The 17,546-nt window shown below is 36.0% G+C and overlaps 1 protein-coding gene across 5 annotated transcripts in view; it reads right to left on the reverse strand.

The window, feature by feature from the left end:
- Nucleotides 1-17,546, reverse strand: part of RC3H2 (ring finger and CCCH-type domains 2) — a 59,806-nt gene that overhangs the window by 37,749 nt on the left and 4,511 nt on the right. For all 5 annotated transcript variants that reach the window (XM_061433449.1, XM_061433448.1, XM_061433450.1 and 2 more), the window contains exons 2-5: nt 14,927-15,224; nt 12,245-12,362; nt 9,407-9,640; nt 373-548 (exon numbers count right to left, since the gene is read on the reverse strand). In XM_061433449.1, coding sequence (XP_061289433.1) covers nt 373-548; nt 9,407-9,640; nt 12,245-12,362; nt 14,927-15,157 — 759 coding nt within the window. In that variant the 5' untranslated portion in view covers nt 15,158-15,224. The remainder of the gene's footprint in view (nt 1-372; nt 549-9,406; nt 9,641-12,244; nt 12,363-14,926; nt 15,225-17,546) is intronic.

A 17,546-nucleotide genomic window follows, 5' to 3' on the forward strand; every position in this document is an offset into this window, starting at 1 on the left:
AATCTAATCACAACAGAGAAAGAGATAAAAATAATAATGGGGAAGTTAAAATATTTGCCTTCTTTTATTAAGTTTTCAGTATGGTTCCCGACTCTCTTTTAAGGTGGTAAATATAAATGAATTAGGCTTCTTCAGTTCATTTTTACTATTCCAAGAGTCAAGTTCACCAAACTTGTTTCCTCATAGTGTTACTGACACCTTCACATTATGTGTTCTTACACCCACGCATAGCAGTATTATACATCTACAGTGTTAACAGATGCATTAAATACAGAAGGAAAAGTCTCATTTATCTCTTTTATTTCTGGGGCCTCTAGACCAGGTAACACCCATTCCAGGCATGCAATGTTCAGATGGTTGCTTGCTACTTACCTTAAAACAAGAAGCTCGATACAGTAGTTGCACAACATGACCAATACTTGTTTTTGATGCCTGAGGAAATCTTGGTTCTAGTCTTTGCACAACAAAAAGTACCAGAACTTTCCTTGAGAGAGCAGAACCATCTTCTAATGCCAGTAACACCAACTTCAAAGCTTCTTCCTGCATAGCTATAAGAAAAGAACATGAGTTCATGATAAATGAGGAGCCCTGCAGATCACATCTGTCAGTCTTCTTTGGATATTAGTTTATAGTGGTTCATTATCTCTAGTACTCAAATACTTAGCACAAAAAGAGAACATCATACATACACAAATATAGTTTACTTAGAAAGTAATCAAGCAAAAGACGTGTCCTACTGAACAACCAATCAAAATACAAGTAAACAGATTTTAAACAAAATATATCCTCTATAGCTTTGTAATAGTCAACTAGATAATCATAATGTTGAAGTGAAAAAGGCCCTTGTTTATAAAACTCACAGAGCTACTCTGACAAATAACATGTGAAGGACACACAGTAGTCTTAAAATAAATGGTAATTTTTTTATGCTTGAGACTGTTGCTTTGTCTGTCAGAATTATTTTGTATATAATTTAAAAGTGGTATTAGCCACTGGATGCAATACCTAAAGGCATCAATTTGTGTTGCTTTCCAGTCAGGGAGGTAAAAGTATAATCTGAATCTAATCATAAGGGGATATCAAAAAACCCCAAATTAAGAACATTCTATAAAATAACTGCCTGTATTCTTCAAGAATAGCAACATTAGACAAAGAAAGACTGAAGAATGGTACTATGTTAAAGAAGACTAAAAAGAGGTATGACAGTGTCTTCCCTGGCAGTCCAATAGTTAAGACTCTGTGTTTCCACGGAAGAGGGTATGGGTTCAATCCCTGATAGAGGAATAAAGACCCTGCATGTCACATAACAGCTGTGACAAATAAATACATGACATCATCTTAGACTCAATCATAAAATGAAAAAAATTAATGCCATAAAAGATATTTCTGGAATAACCAACAAAACTGGAATATAAGTTTTAACAAATTTAAATTTTCTGAATTTGATGAATGTATTCTTTTTAATTAAAAAAAGACTTAAATGTAAGCAGTAAAGGAGGCATGAAATAGGCAACCTACTCTTAAATGGTTCAAAAAGATGAGAAAGTGAACTATATAACAAATATAGCAAAATATTACAAATGAGTGAATATGGATAAAGAGTACAAAGGAATTCTCTACATTATTCTAGTAACTTTTTGGTAAAAATATACTGGTTCTCAATGAAAACAATGGAACTGAAAGATCATCTAGAATCTAGATTAAAAATCAAATCCCTTCTTTTTCAAAGTGGGACATCAAGACTCAGAAAAGTTAAGTGACTAGGCCAAGTTTCACAATCAGTAAGCAACAAAATAATAACTAGAAACAAGGACTTTTTAAAAATTGAGGTAAAATTCATATAACATAAAATTAACCATTTTAAAGTAAACAATTCACAATGGTATAAAACCATCAACTCTATCTAGTTCTAGAGACATCTTCATTATCTGACAGGAACTCAATAACCATTAAGCAGTCACTCCTCATACCACTGACCCCTGCAGCCTCCAGCAACTACTAGCCTGATGTCTGGTTCTATGGACTGACATTTGTGTATGCAGAATATGTGACCTATTCCCTGACTTCCTTCACTTAAAATAACATTTTCAAAGTTCATCCACATTGTGGTATGTATTGGTATTTCAATCCTTTCTATGGCTAAATAATACAGTATTTATAAATATACCACATATTGGTTATCCATTCATAAAAACTGATGGGATTGCTTCCATCTTTTGATTATTGTGAGTAACACTGCTATAAATATTCATGCACAAATACTAGTTTGAATACCTGTTTTCAGTTCCTTTGGGTATACACCTAAGAGTGGAAATGCTGGATCATAAGGTAATTCTACATTTAACTTTCTGTGGAACCACCAAATTGTTTTTCCACAGGGGCTCCCTAACATCCTCGATTAACACTTTTATTTTCCACTTTTTAAATCACAGACAACCTAGTGGATATGAAATGGTATCTCACTGTGATTCTGATTTGCATTTCTTTAATGACTAATGACACTAAGCATCTTTTCATGGACTTTTTCACCATCTATGTATCTTCTATGTAGAAATATTTATTTAAGCCCTTGGCCATTTTTAAATTGTGCTATTTATTATCTTTTTGTCATTGAGTTTCAGAACACAGGATATTTGATAACTAGTCTAGTGCTTCTTAGGCTTCCATGGTGGCTCACTGTTAAGAATCTGCCTACAATGCAGGGGATGCAGGTCCCTGGGTCAGGAAGATTTGGAGAAGGAAATGGCAACCCACTCCATATTCTTCCTGGAGAATCCCATGGACAGAGGAGGCTAGTTGGCTATAGTCCACGAGGTCACAAGAGTCAGAGACAATTTAGCGACTAAACCAACACACCACCTAGTGCTTCTTAGATAAGGTAAATAAACATGAGGAAATATCCACAGGCGGCATTCTCAAATTATATATAAATATGGAAGATTCTCTGGAGAAGGAAATGGCAACCCACTCCAGTACTCTTGCCTGGAAAATCCCATGGACAGAGGAGCATGGCAGGTTACAGTCCATGGGGTTGCAAAGAGTCAGACACAACTAAGCGACTTCACTTTCACTTTCTATGGATTTTCAAAATTATTTTTCAATTTAACTTTGTATTATGTAAAATAAAACATATACAAAAGTAGAAATAACATGCATTCCTAATACAGCTCCTGCCAGTAAGGGTTCATCTACTCATTATCCACTTCTCTAGTTTGTTCTAGCTGGAGTGGTTTGAAGTAAATCCAAGATAACATAGCACTTTATCCTTAAATAATTCATTATGTATTTCTAACAGGTAAGCACTTAAAAAATTAACATAACACTATTACCATGTCTAAAAAAAGAAATATATTTCCTTGATATCATCTAATATCCAATCCATGCTGAATTTTCTCCCACTGTCTCAAAATTTCCTCTTACAGTTGGTTTCTTTGAGTAAGCAGCTAAAGTCCATATGTAGCTTTTGATTTGTATGTCTTCACGCTTAACAAGAAAAATCTATACTAGTTTCTCACCACTCTCCCACCCTCCCAATTAGAACAAAATAACTGGTTGCAGAAACAATCATTTTTCTAAACAATATCCCACATTCTCAATTTCGCTAATTTTGCACTTTTTTTTATGGTATGCCTTTATCCTCCTTATTTCATGTAAACTAGAGACTTGATTAGATTTGGAATAAGATTTTAGCTTTTGGGGGTTTTGGGCAGGGCAAGCATACTTCTTATTTTGTATATCACATAGGTATATAAGACCTAGATGTCTCACTTTTAGTAATATCAAGATTCATCAGTGGGTTCAGGCCTTTTGCATTTACTAACCTTTCATCTGGGCTTCCCTGGTGTCGCAGAGGTTAAAGCGTCTGCCTGCAATGCAGGAGACCCATGTTCGATCCCTGGGTTGGGAAGATCCCCTGGAGAAGGAAATGGCAACCCACTCCAGTGTTCTTGCCTGGGAAATAACATGGATGCAGGAGCCTGGTGGCCTACAGTCCACGGGGTCACAAAGAGTCAGACACAACTGAGCGACTTCACTTTCACTTTCAACCTTTCATCTATTGGTTTTAACAGCCAATAGTAATTCTTACCTAGACCCATTAATTCACCTGATGTGATTTTTCTAACTTTAACATTTTTTTTCCTATATTTATTAGCTAGAACTCTGCTAAAGGAAAAACTTACCCTCAAAATTCTGAGAAACTGTCCTTGAAAGTAACTTAAAAAGGCAGAAAAAGCATGCTTGATTTTTTTCTATTCCTTTTCCAATTTTTAGCATAATGTGTTGGTGTTGTAGTAACTGACAAAGATAACCAATTAATTTTTTCTGTACTAACATTACAGGATCACGGATTTTTACACATTTTATGTTTTTTAATTCATTATAGTCATTATTCATTTGGAAGTTCAAATTGTCCCACTTTTATCCAGTGGGAGCCTTTTCAAATTCTGTGTCCTTTTGACAAGATTCCGACGGTCTTTAAAAGCTTTTTTACTTTCTAGCACAAGACTTCCCAGGCTCATCTTGTACTTTTTCTATCCTAGAACTGGCATAAGACATTTATTCAAAGAGCCCTACTTCTTTTTAGTATGAAATGTTATCTGGGTGCTATGGCTATTCATTCCTTTCAAGCCTTTACAGTGGACAGTTAGGAAATACTTATTTTCTAGAAAAAGAAAATTAAATGAGTCTGTACTTATTTGCCAATTAAAATTTAAGGATGCAGGCTTTTTACATAAATTCTTTGATTTCATACTTATATCTCTTTTTAAATGTCAAAAATCTTTGTTTCCGATGGCATTAATATAACTACTTACTTGCTGTATCCTAATTCATTTCAAAATAACAATATCAGTAAGACTAGTGAATATAATCTATTATATATCACACCAGGAATATAAAAATCAAAACACTGTGTTCTAAAGTCACCTGAATTAATTCATTCCTGATGAATATGCTGCCAAAATAATGTTTAGCTTTTTGTTTTTAGGCATTTTTTTGTTCTATTCATTTTATTTAAATTTCTAAAACTCATATTTACTAAAAATTGTTTTAAAATTACATAAAACCTTTACACAGGTTCAAAGTACAAATCAAGGTACACTGAGAGAGGTCTAGCTTCTGGTCCTGTCTGGTTTCCCTCTGTTCTTCCTAACTACATGTTTATTATGTTGTAACTTTTCCTACCAATGTTCTTTTGAAAAATATAAACAAATAATTTGAAAATGGTTGTTTCTTCCTTTTCGAGATAAAAATTTGCTTTCCTACAATAAGCATATTATTCTGCACCTTGCTTATTTTCTGTCGTAATGTATATTACATTATCATAGGCAGCAGACTATACACATTTTCCTCATTCCTTTCAACAGTTGCAGGGCAATCCACTGGAAAGATAGATAGCAGTTTACTAAGCCAGTCTCCTATTCAGACTTTCAAGTTCATTCCAGATGTCTGCTATTATAAATAGTGCTTTATTAAATTTATGCATTCTATATTTTTCACCATATTTATATGTCAGATTGCTAGAAAAAGGACTGCTGGGCCAAAGAGTAGATGTGCAGATGATTTTGCTACATACTGACAAATTCCTCTCTCTATACTTTGCCCCACTTTGCATTCCCACTATTACTGGATGAAAGTACCTGTTTTCCCACAGGCTTAACAACAAAGTTGTCAGACTTTTGAATCTGGCCAATCTGACAGGTGAGAAATGGTATTTCAGTGTAATTTTAATGTATATTTCTCTTAATATGAGAAATACTGAGTATCTTTTTATATGTTTGAGGGCCATTTACATTTCTTTTTCCCTTGAATTGTCTGCATTTTTGGTCAATTTTTTAATTGGGTGGCTGGTATATTTCTTCTGAGTTTTTTTACAAGTAAATATATTGGGCTTTCCTGGTGGCTCAGACAGTAAAGAATCTGCCTGCAATGCAGGAGACCTGGGATCAATCCCTGGATAAGGAAGATCCCCTGTAGGAGGGCATGGCAACCCATGCCCACTCCAATATTCTTGCCTGGAGAATCCTCCTCATGGACAGAGGAACCTGGCGGGCTACAATTCATGGGGTTGCAGAGTCAGACATGACTGAGCAACTACGTACAACACAATTATATATTAGTTATATAAGCACCTTGTACGTGATATTATATAAATATTTCCCCAAGTTTCTTTTTTTTTTTTTTACTTTTCTTCAGTTCAGTTCAGTTCAGTCGCTCAGTCGTATCCAACTCTTTGCGACCCCATGAATCACAGCATGCCAGGCCTCCCTGTCCATCACTAACTCCCAGAGTTCACTCAAACTCACGTCCATCGAGTCAGTGATGCCATCCAGCCATCTCATCCTCTGTCGTCCCCTTCTCCTCCTGCCCCCAATCCCTCCCAGCATCAGAATCTTTTCCAATGAGTCAACTCTGCGCATGAGGTGGCCAGAGTACTAGAGTTTCAGCTTTAGCATCATTCCTTCCAAAGAAATCCCAGGGCTGATCTCCTTCAGAATGGACTGGTTGGATCTCCTTGTAGTCCAAGGGACTCTCAAGACTCTTCTCTAACACCACAGTTCAAGAGCATCAATTCTTCAGCGCTCAGCTTTCTTCACATGTATCTCACATCCATACATGACCACTGGAAAAACCATAGCCTTGACTAGACGGACCTTTGTTGGTAAAGTAATGTCTCTGCTTTTGAATATGCTATCTAGGTTGGTCATAACTTTCCTTCCAAGGAGTAAGCGTCTTTTAATTTCATGGCTGCAGTCACCATCTGCAGTGATTTTGGAGCCCCCAAAAATAAAGTCTGACACTGTTTCCACTGTTTCCCCATCTATTTCCTATGAAGTGATGGGACCGGATGCCATGATCTTCATTTTCTGAATGTTGAGCTTTAAGCCAACTTTTTCACTCTCCACTTTCACTTTCATCAAGAGGCTTTTGAGTTCTTCTTCACTTTCTGCCATAAGGGTGGTGTCATCTGCATATCTGAGGTTACTGATGTTTCTCCCGGCAATCTTGATTCCAGCTTGTGTTTCTTCCAGCCCAGTGTTTCTCATGATGTACTCTGCATAGAAGTTAAATAAGCAGGGTGACAATATACAGCCTTGATGTACTCCTTTTCCTATTTGGAACAAGTCTGTTGCTCCATGTTCAGTTCTAACTGTTCCAGTTCTAACTGTTGCTTCTTGACCTGCATATAACTTTCTCAAGAGGCAGGTCAGGTGGTCTGGTATTCCCATCTCTTTCAGAATTTGCCACAGTTTATTGTGATCCACACAGTCAAAGGCTTTGGCATAGTCAATAAAGCAGAAATAGATGTTTTTCTGGAACTCTCTTGCTTTTTCCATGATCCAGCGGATGTTGGCAATTTGATCTCTGGTTCCTCTGCCTTTTCTAAAACCAGCTTGAATATCTGGAAGTTCGCAGTTCACGTAATGCTGCAGTCTGGCTTGGAGGATTTTGAGCATTACTTTACTAGCATGTGAGATGAGTGCAACTGTGCGGTAGTTTGAGCATTCTTTGGCATTGCCTTTCTTTGGGATTGGAATGAAAACTGACATTTTCCAGTCCTGTGGCCACTGCTAAATTTTCCAAATTTGCTGGCATATTCAGTGTAGCAGTTTCATAGCATCATCTTTCATCTTACTTTTCTTATGAGGCTTTATTATGATATAATTTTTAAAAATTATATAGTCAAATATCAATCTTTTCTCTAATTGCTTCTGGATTTGGAGCCAAAGAAAAGAGTGTTTCCTACTTCTAGGTTATAAAGAAATTCACTCTTACGTTCACTTTTGTTGTTGTCGAGTCACTCAGTTACACCTGACTCTTTTTAACCCCACAGACTGCAGCATATCAGGATTCCCTGTCCTTCACTATCTCCCAGAGTTTGTTCAAACTCATGTCCACTGAATTGGTGATGCCATCCAACCATCTCATCCTCTGTCATCCCATTCTCCTCCTGCCCTCAATCTTTCCCAGTTCAGGGTCTTTTCCACTGAGTTGGCTTTTCTCATCAGGTGGCCAAAGTATTGAAGTTTCAGTTTCAGCATCAGTCCTTCCAATTCAGGGTTGATCTCCTTTAGGATTAACTAGTTTGATCTCCCTGCTGTCGAAGGGACTCTCAAGAGTCTTTCTCAGCACCATGGTTTGAAGGCATCAATTTTTATGCACAGCCATGGTCCAACTCTCACAGTCATCCATACGTGACTACTGGAAAAACCAGAGCTTTGACTATATGGACCTTTGTCGGCTAAGTGATGTCTCTGCTTTTCAATACACTGTCTAGGTTTGTCAAAGCTTTTTTTACAAGGAACAAGCATCTTTTAATTTCATGGCTGCAGTCACCATCCACAGTGATTTTGGAGCCCAAGAAAATAAAGTCTGTCACTGTTTCCATTTTTTTCCCCATCGATCTATCATGAAGTGATGTAGCTAGATGCCAAGATCTTAGTTTTGTGAATACTGAGTTTTAAGTTTTTATTACTTATAATTTATTTTTTAATCATTAGTATTTCTAACCTATTTAAAATTTATATAGCTAAGGAATATAAGAAATACATTCATGCAAAAAAAAAAAAAAAGAAATACATCCAATTTTATGTTTTTCCACATGTCTATCCAGTAGTCCCAATGCCATTTAAAAAGTTTCATCCACACAAATAAATTCTTCCTAGCCTATATAGTTCTAAATCAGAAAGGTAAAACAATACGATATCACAGAAAAGTACCTCATAACCTTGGTATAGGTAAAGATTTTTTAAAAAAAGAATGCAGTTGATGGTAACTACAAAAACTTTGGTGATTCTCATTTTTTCTAATCATTTTTCTGTTTCCCAATTTTAAAGACAATCATGAACTTCTAATTTTCTTCATAAAAAGAAAGTTTATTTTTCCTTTACTTACTACGTGTGCAATATTAGGCCTCTCTCTAATTCAGTTTTCTGATTTGTAAAGTTGGGTCTGTGTCACTTAAAGACTGTTGAGAATTAAATAAGAAATTTATTCAAAGATACTATAGCCCTGTTCATCATATAAGTTATGATCAATAAAAACTAGTTGGGACTTTCCTGGTAGTCCAGTGGTTAAGAATCCACTTTCCAGTGCAGGGGACATGGGTTCGATCCCTGACAAGGGACTAAGATCCCACATGCTGTGGGGCAACTTAAGCCCATGCTGCACAAGAAAAGCCTGTATGCTACAACTAGAGAAAGCCTATTTGCTGCAATCAAGAGCCAGTGCAGCGAAAACAAACATGTCAAGCACCCCAAGGTAGGGTGGTTATTATAAAAATAAAAAAAAAAGTTTATCTTTCATTATGTTAAAATTTGTATCCATAAATCAGAGCATTCTCACCTATTCCTAGGAACTGGCACCCTCTAGCCCTGATAGCCAATAAGACAGTGATCTATCTTACCTGGCCCTAGAAACTGGCATCCTCGAGCCCTGACAGCAGCCCATAGGTTGGCAGACAACTGCTGAGGGTTCTGGTGCTGTAATATTAGCTCCGTTACAGTCCTTTCTCCAAGTGAACGGGCTGCGCGTATGGCTCTTACACGACCTTCTTCCTCCACCAGCTGACAGTTTACAAGTGTCACTAGTTTCCTTTGCATTGGACGGCTCAGTGCACTCTGGTTCAAACTAGCTACACCTTCAAGAAAAAGGAAACTACAGTTTTTTTCAATTAAAATAAAAAAGTCAATTTCATTATCTATTTAATAAAAATACCTAGTATTCAACTATTAAGCCACAATTCCTAATGAGTTCCTTATAAGGTACTTTCACTTTTTGACAATCAATGTTCTGTCCCTGCTTATTACTATTCTGTGGTAACTGGAGTCTAAATTTTAATTACCTCAAATTTTATTTGGGTATCCTGTTCTCTGGGTTATATGTGTCCCACAAAAGACAGCAATTTGGGTTTTTTTAAGTCTATTCTTCATCTTAACTAAAACCATTGAAGATAAATTTGGAGATAAATATATGAAAAGTTAAATCTAAAAGTAACAATTACCCACAGTTTTGTTTTACTGTACACAAGACATTTAGAACACAGCTCCAGGACAAGATCTTAAATCCAATTCCCTTTTCAACTAAAAGATACTGCTTCAGCAATTCTTCCCTCTCTCCTACATCAGTTGTTCCCTTTCTACTTGATCATTTGCATCAACATACAGTAAGAACAGCATGCTGTTATTTTATACATCTTAAAAACAAATCTTTGTATTCATCCCTTTACCACTACCCCTCTGCACCCTTTCCTCTGTTTTGTAGCAAATCCTCTAGTGTTGCCTATATTCATGATCTCCAAATCCTTGGTTTACAATCTTTAAAACCTACTCCAATCATGTTTGTGCCACCATCACGTGACTGAAACTGCTCCTCATGACAAGACTTACCTTCACCTTGCTACATCAGGGGTCAATTCTCAATCCTTACCTTATTTAACCTTTCAACAGGACTCAACACAGATCACTCCTAACTCCTTTAAAAACATTCTTTATTTGGCTTCCAGAACACCACTTTCTCTTATTTTTTCCCTCCTTCATCTTTTCCAGTCTTCTTTGCTGATCTCAACTTTTCTTCTTGACTTCTTAATGTTAAACGGCCTAGGACCCAGTTCTTGTTTTCTATACTCACTACTTATGTGATCTCATTCAGTCTTATTGGTTTAAATACTATTTATGCTAATGACTCCCCAAAATTACAGCTCCTATACCTAGTCCTTAACATACATTTACCGGTTACCCAATAGCATCCAAGTGAAGATTTGATATAACCAAATTCAACATAACTAAGACTGAACTCTTGATCTCCTTACCTAAACCTGACTGACTTGCATCCTTGTCTAAGTTGATGGTAACCTCTCTTTCCAGGTGCTCAGGCCCCAAAACTCAAGAATCACACTTGACTCAGATCTTTTTCTCATGCCCCTCATCCAATAATTTAGGAAATCCTTCTGACTGTACCTCAAAAATCATCCAGACTACCTACTTTCCACTACCTCCACTGCTACTAACCCTGTCCCATTAGCCTATTAACCAATACCCTGGTCCCAACCCTGCCCTTCTGCACTGAATTCTCAACAGAGCAGCTAGGGTGACCCTTTCACCATTAGTCAGATCATGTCACTTCTCTGCTCAAAACCCTAGAGTAATTCCCCAATTTCACTCAGAGTAAAAGCTCAAGTCTTTAAAAAGGGCTGCAAGTCTGTACATCATCTGGTCTCACCATTTCTTTTCGTCTACCCCATACCCTCACACACTCTGCTCCAAGCACACTTTCCTATTGTTGTTCTTTGAAGACAATACGCATGTCTTGGGGACTTTGCTATTTCCTCTGCCTGGAACAGTCTTTTCCCAGGAACCGACATGGTTAACTGCTTCATCTCTTTCATCTCAAGTTCAGAAGCTACCATCTTAACAAGGTCCACACTAATTACCTTGTTTAAAATTGCAACCCACCCTTTTCCCCTCACTCTGACATTTCTGATCCACTTAACTGTACTGTTTTCTTTCAACAGCAAATATCATTTATAACATACTATTCAATGTTTTTATTATGCTTTTTGTTTATTATACTTTCTTTTTCCAAAACATAAGTGCTATAAGGGCAGACATTTTTACTAAATGTTTTTATAAGTGCCTGGTACTGAGTACATGCTCTTTAAGTATCTGCTCCATGAATGAATGAGGTAGACAGGATATACTTCTCAAGGAAGTCACTATGTCCAAAATATCCAACAGTGCAAAACATAGAGCACATGCAAAATAAATATTTCATGAATTCATTCACTCAACTTTGTATTACATTTATGACCTGCTAGTTACTGAAGATGCAGTGATAAAATAGAATTCCATTTCTGTCACAGCACTTACTGAACTTCTTTCCCCATCTAATCAATGGACTGTGGGGTCCAGGAAGACCCTAGCCACTGCAGGTGCTCCTAAAATTTAATAAATGACTGAATAAATACATGAAATTGTCTTAGTAGGATTCATTAAAGCTAATATTCTGCTATAGCAACATTAGTTTAACATAAACAATGTATAAATCTCAACATATCTGATGAATTCTTAAATTAATAGCAATACTATCTCCAAAAATATATATAATGTTCTCAATCAAAAAGACATCCATGATCTCTCCAAACAATCTCATTTTTCAAAACTAAAAATTATTTAATAGGGTATCAACACCAAGTATTTCAAAGGTAATGTATTACCAAGGCCTACTCACCCACAAAAATACTTACCTTTACCTCCACTTAGTGGTTTTAAGTAGAGCGCCAAATCTTCAACACATTTCTTTGCAACCTCATAGTGTTTGTTCTCACCTAAATTACTTAACTTTACTGACTGATGATCTGGTACCTAAAAACAAAAAAGAATGAAGAAATACATTCATCTAATTCATGCAATTGTTAACTTTACATTTGATGATAATCTTAGTGAGTATAAACTTCTAATACAGACACAATACATCAAACAAGTTTAAGTAAAATTAAAGCCAAGTACCTAGCCAAACTGCTTTCTAAGAACCAAAGATATCATACTTAACAGTATGGATTGGGTGAATTACTAAGAGGGAAAAAAAGGTGGTAACTAATTGTACTGTATCCATGTTATTCCTTGGGGATAACAATGCTATAACTCAGAAAAGTGCTAACATTAGGAGAGGCTACAGAAAGTCATACAGGTTCTCTGTGTACTGCTTCTTGCAATTAAAAAAAAAAAGCATTTAAAAATAAAAAGTAGGTAAAAAGGGAGAACATTTCCCCCTTAACACCTTCTTCCCATATAACTTACTTACTATAATTTTTATGATCTGCCCCACCTTGTTCTAAATGCAAGGTCAAAGTTTGGGTAAAATATTGGGCAGCTCTTCAATTTCTACAAGTAATCTTTAATAAATTATTTAACTGTTCCAAGTCATGGTTTCTCTACCTGCAATATGAAGATGAAAATCCCTATCTAATTGTGCCATCTCAAAACTCAGTTTAATCCAACAAGTATTGATATTCACGGAGTGCTTACCATGTGCCAAGCAGTTTTAGGCACTAGGCATCTATCAGTGAGCAAAACAGGCAAAACATTTCTTGCCATAGCTTACATTCTAGTAAAGAGAACACATGGCTGATAAATAAAAACAATTAAATAGCATGATAGAAGATGATCAGTAAAAATTATACAGCAAAGGTAAGGGGGATTTGAGAGTATTGGAAGGGGACTGCAATTTGAACAAGGGTGGTCAGGATAGGCTTCCTTGTGAATCTTGACATGTGAATAAAGAAATGAGTATCTTAGTCAAAACAGCACTCAGTGCAAAAGCCCTCAGGTGGGAGTATGTTTGGTGTAGCTAACAATTGGTTAGCGGCCAGAGTGGCTTAAGCAGAAAGACTGAGGATAGTACAGGAGCTGAGGCTGAAAAGGTAATGCAAGCTACGTAAAGACCTGCAAGATAATTTAAGGACCAACTGAGAGAACATTTTTAAGTAAAAGAAAAACACTATGTCTGACCTATGTGCTGTGTGCTTAGTCGCTCACTCATGTCCAACTCTTTGCAACCCCATGCACTGTAGCCCACCAGGCCCCTCTGTCCATGGGGATCCTTTAGGCAAGAATACTGGAGTGGGTTACCATGCCTTCCTCCAGGGGATCTTCACAACCTAGGGATCGAATCCAGGTCTCCCACACTGCAGGCGGGTACCATCTGAGCCAGCAAAGAAGCCCAAGAATACTGGAGTGGATAGCCTATCCCTTCCCCAGGGGAACTTCCCAACCCAGGAATTGAATCGGGTCTCCTGAATTGCAGGTAGATTCTTTACCAGGGAAGCTCCACCTGATCTATAGCAGATGCTAAATAAATGATAGCTTAGTATTATTACAAATAATCTACAGTATTGTATTATTGGATCTAAGATGCCACTACCTGCAAGAGACACCATTATTTGACGCACCCTTAAGAAAAAAATTGCTAAATTATGACACATTGTTGAATATAGACTTGTCTTGATTTCACAGCCTAACTGGATTATAAACAGTGAAAAGAAATTGCTTTAAAAGAAAAACCTCAAGTATCAAGACACTAAAAGAATGGAGTATTTTAATTCACTGAATTTTCTAAGAAGTGATTAATCAGAAAAATCCTTACTTTCTTGCTTTCATATGCAGTACTAAAATTGTAGTATTAAAATATGTAGTACATGATGTACAGAATTTCATTTTCCTCCTCACCTGTAAAATGGGGATAATAACTACCTGAAGAGCTATGACAAGATAATAATAGATGTGGACTGTTTACCAGCATACCTAAAACAAAGTAAGCCCTTATTCAATAGAAATTATTGTAAATCTAGGGTCTTGCTGATTCAATAAAATAATAAGAAATGTTATTTTTATAGCATATGCACATAACCAGAAACTGCAGAATTTGTTACTGACACTCTAAAAATTAGTTTTCTATATATCCATCTTATATATGTATACATATCTATATAGATCTATTTTCTTATTATAACATCATCCTAAAAGTCAAGTGAAGTTTTAAGGAAAATCAAAAAACCTCCACTTAAGGGTTCTATCTAGATGGTTGATCTCTGGCTAAAGCTTTGATTATATTCATTTTCATATCACCTAATGACTAAATATTTATACATGCTTATACAAAAATGTTTCTTATCCACCAAAATCACTTAAAAACATAAGTAGTGTTGACACAGTAGTGAATACAAAGACATATATAACTAAATGGAATTTCTAGTTTTGCATAAAGATTTATGACATTATCTAAAGAAAATCTTTTATGGAATAATGCAAATCAGGTATGTGGAGTATTTTTTATGCCTTGAATATCCCTAAACATATTTTGTATCCCATAATGAACAAAGTTCTATAATTATTACTTATTTCAAATAAGTAAAATCCTGAAAGGTTACCTGGGCTCCAACTAACTGGAGAAGTGCGAAGTTGACAGGAAGCACATCAATGTCTGTGTTGATGGCAGTCTGGTCAAAAGGACAAGCTTTTCGGTGAAGTTTATTCAAGCAGGTCTTACAAACAGTGTGTGAACAACCTAAACTGATGGGTTTGTGCACGTTCTCATCAAATTCATTATAGCAGATTGGACAGGACAGAAATTCTGTCCATTGAGCTGCCTGCACAGGCATTGTGGAAGCTGGATGCTCGGGTTAGCAGTCTAGCAGATCATTATTTTGCTGTGTAGTGTTTTGTAAGCTGGAAATGGACAAAAGTAAGAATTAACCACATATTCATCATTCACCTTTCAAGGGTTAACTGCTTAAGTCAACCATCACAGCTTCAAAACGTAAAAAAACACTTCTGAACAATTCTATACACTTTTAACATCTTTTCTTTAAGTCTATTTGCTGGATTAATTAAATTTCTGAAAACTTTGTGGCTAGAAACAATATCCTAACAGTGTTCCTTTCAACTAAACGTATTTGTATCAGTTGCTCATCAAAGCTTCCATGTATTTTTCTTAAACACCACATCAAATAAGCAGATTAACTTTCTATTAATACAATTTCATTTTTAGAATTTCATTTTGTAAAAATGAAATTTTACAATTTTAGAATTTTTACAATTAATTTTTTTAAGTGTTTCCCTTGGATATCTACTATCACCAAACGTATTATGATCCAAGAGTTAGTGAACTCTGGAAGTAGTGATCCAAACAAAATCACGATGAGTCAGGAGTAAAGGACAGCTGTGACACCTGAATGACCAAATCAGTGAGGATTCAAGTTGGCAGCGTCACAAAAGAGGAACTCTCTGGTAAGGACTTCACTATGAGGCTAAGGCACTAAAAAATATGAAAGAAAACTGTAATGACAGTTATTTGTCCACAAATGAATAATGCCAACCTTAAAATAATAGTACCAAAGTTAAAAAAAAAAAGAAAGAAAAGAGGAAATGACAAATCTTGAATCGAATGTGAAGTGAAATGAAGTGGCTCAGTCATGTCCGACTCTTTGCGACCCCATGGACTGTAGCCTTCCAAGCTCCGTCGTCCATAGAATTTTTCAGGCAAGAATACTGGAGTGGGTTGCCATTTCCTTCTCCAGGGAATCTTCCCAACCCAGGGATTGAACCCAGGTCTCCTGCATTGCAGGCAAATGCTTTACTGTCTGTGAGCCACCAGGGAAGTCTGGTGAATTGAATGTAGTTCCCTATAGTATTTTTGACAAAACCTACCATTCAGTGATACACACACACATACACACACATACAAAATCAAAAACCATCAGGTCCAGGGAGCAAGATGTAGAAGAATAAAATAATATTCTTATCTAATAATTCTAAGTAGAAAACCAGCAAAATACAGTTGACCCTTGAACAACACAGGCTTGAACTACCCAGGTCCACTTACACATAGGTATTTTTCAATGGTAAAACCTCAGTACTACATAGTACATCGTTGACTAAATCCACAGATGCAGAAGAACCAAGGATAGGATGGACAAATATAATTTATATGTGGATTAATCCCAACATGATTCAAGGGTCGACTGCAAAAATTTCTATCTTTATATATGCATATGATTAAAAGGTACATGGGGGAAAAAAATGACAGTGATTCTTCTTTTCTTATTCCTAAGATTAAAATGCTCTATAATTTTTAATAAACTAAACTATCCAGTATCAAAACATCTAACTTAAAATCTTTAGATATCTAACTTGAACACTACATTCACAAATTTTCTGCATCTTCCAATTCAAAACTTACGTAAGTCTGACAGAGGCTCTCTGGTGAACAAGAAATCTAGGTATTTAGGGCAATTAAACAGCCAATACTTTCATTTCATAAGAATGTTTACCAACACAAATATATGAGTACCACAGAAATTGTATGTTTAAAAATGCAATAAGATTCAGGATAGAAAAGTATGTAACTGATTCTCAAATAACCTCACGCCCAAATGAAGTATTCTATTAATCTTTATTGTGCCTTTTATGTTCAAAAAAACTAAGGTTTTAAAATGTATCTTGGTAAAAATGGAAGACCGAAGTTGCTGAGTAAAAAGCCCCCTACACAAACTTTTCCTCAAATAGCTCCAATGTAAAGTATCTAATAACTTTATTTTCAAACTAGCCAAATCATGCAAGTTATATTTATTTTACACATTACACTCTCACATTTCCACATCGATCAATGTCATCAACCTGAAAAACAGTTTGCTTTCAACTTTAGAGATGAAGACTAAGCAGGTGAACACATCACACCTTGAAACTAGTCAACATTTTTAATGTTCAGTTCTGGACTGTGGAATTGTACATGGAAAAGGCCTGTAAGGGAGGATGAATTTTATGTTAAATCTAGTATTGAGAGTCCTAATCTAGCTAATAACTTGAACTGATAAAATGTTTACCAAAGCAAGACACCGCATCTATTTTTTTCATAATGGCCACCTGTTTGGAAATGCTAATTCTGTGGGTTAGGGTATCATGGGCCACTGGGTAATAGGAAACTAGCAGCAAATACTCTTTCCTTATTTAGTTTTCCAAGATTATCCTGAAATGCTTTACATTAAAGTT

Source organism: Bos javanicus, chromosome 11 (genome assembly GCF_032452875.1).
Source record: "Bos javanicus breed banteng chromosome 11, ARS-OSU_banteng_1.0, whole genome shotgun sequence".
Lineage (NCBI taxonomy): Eukaryota > Metazoa > Chordata > Mammalia > Artiodactyla > Bovidae > Bos > Bos javanicus.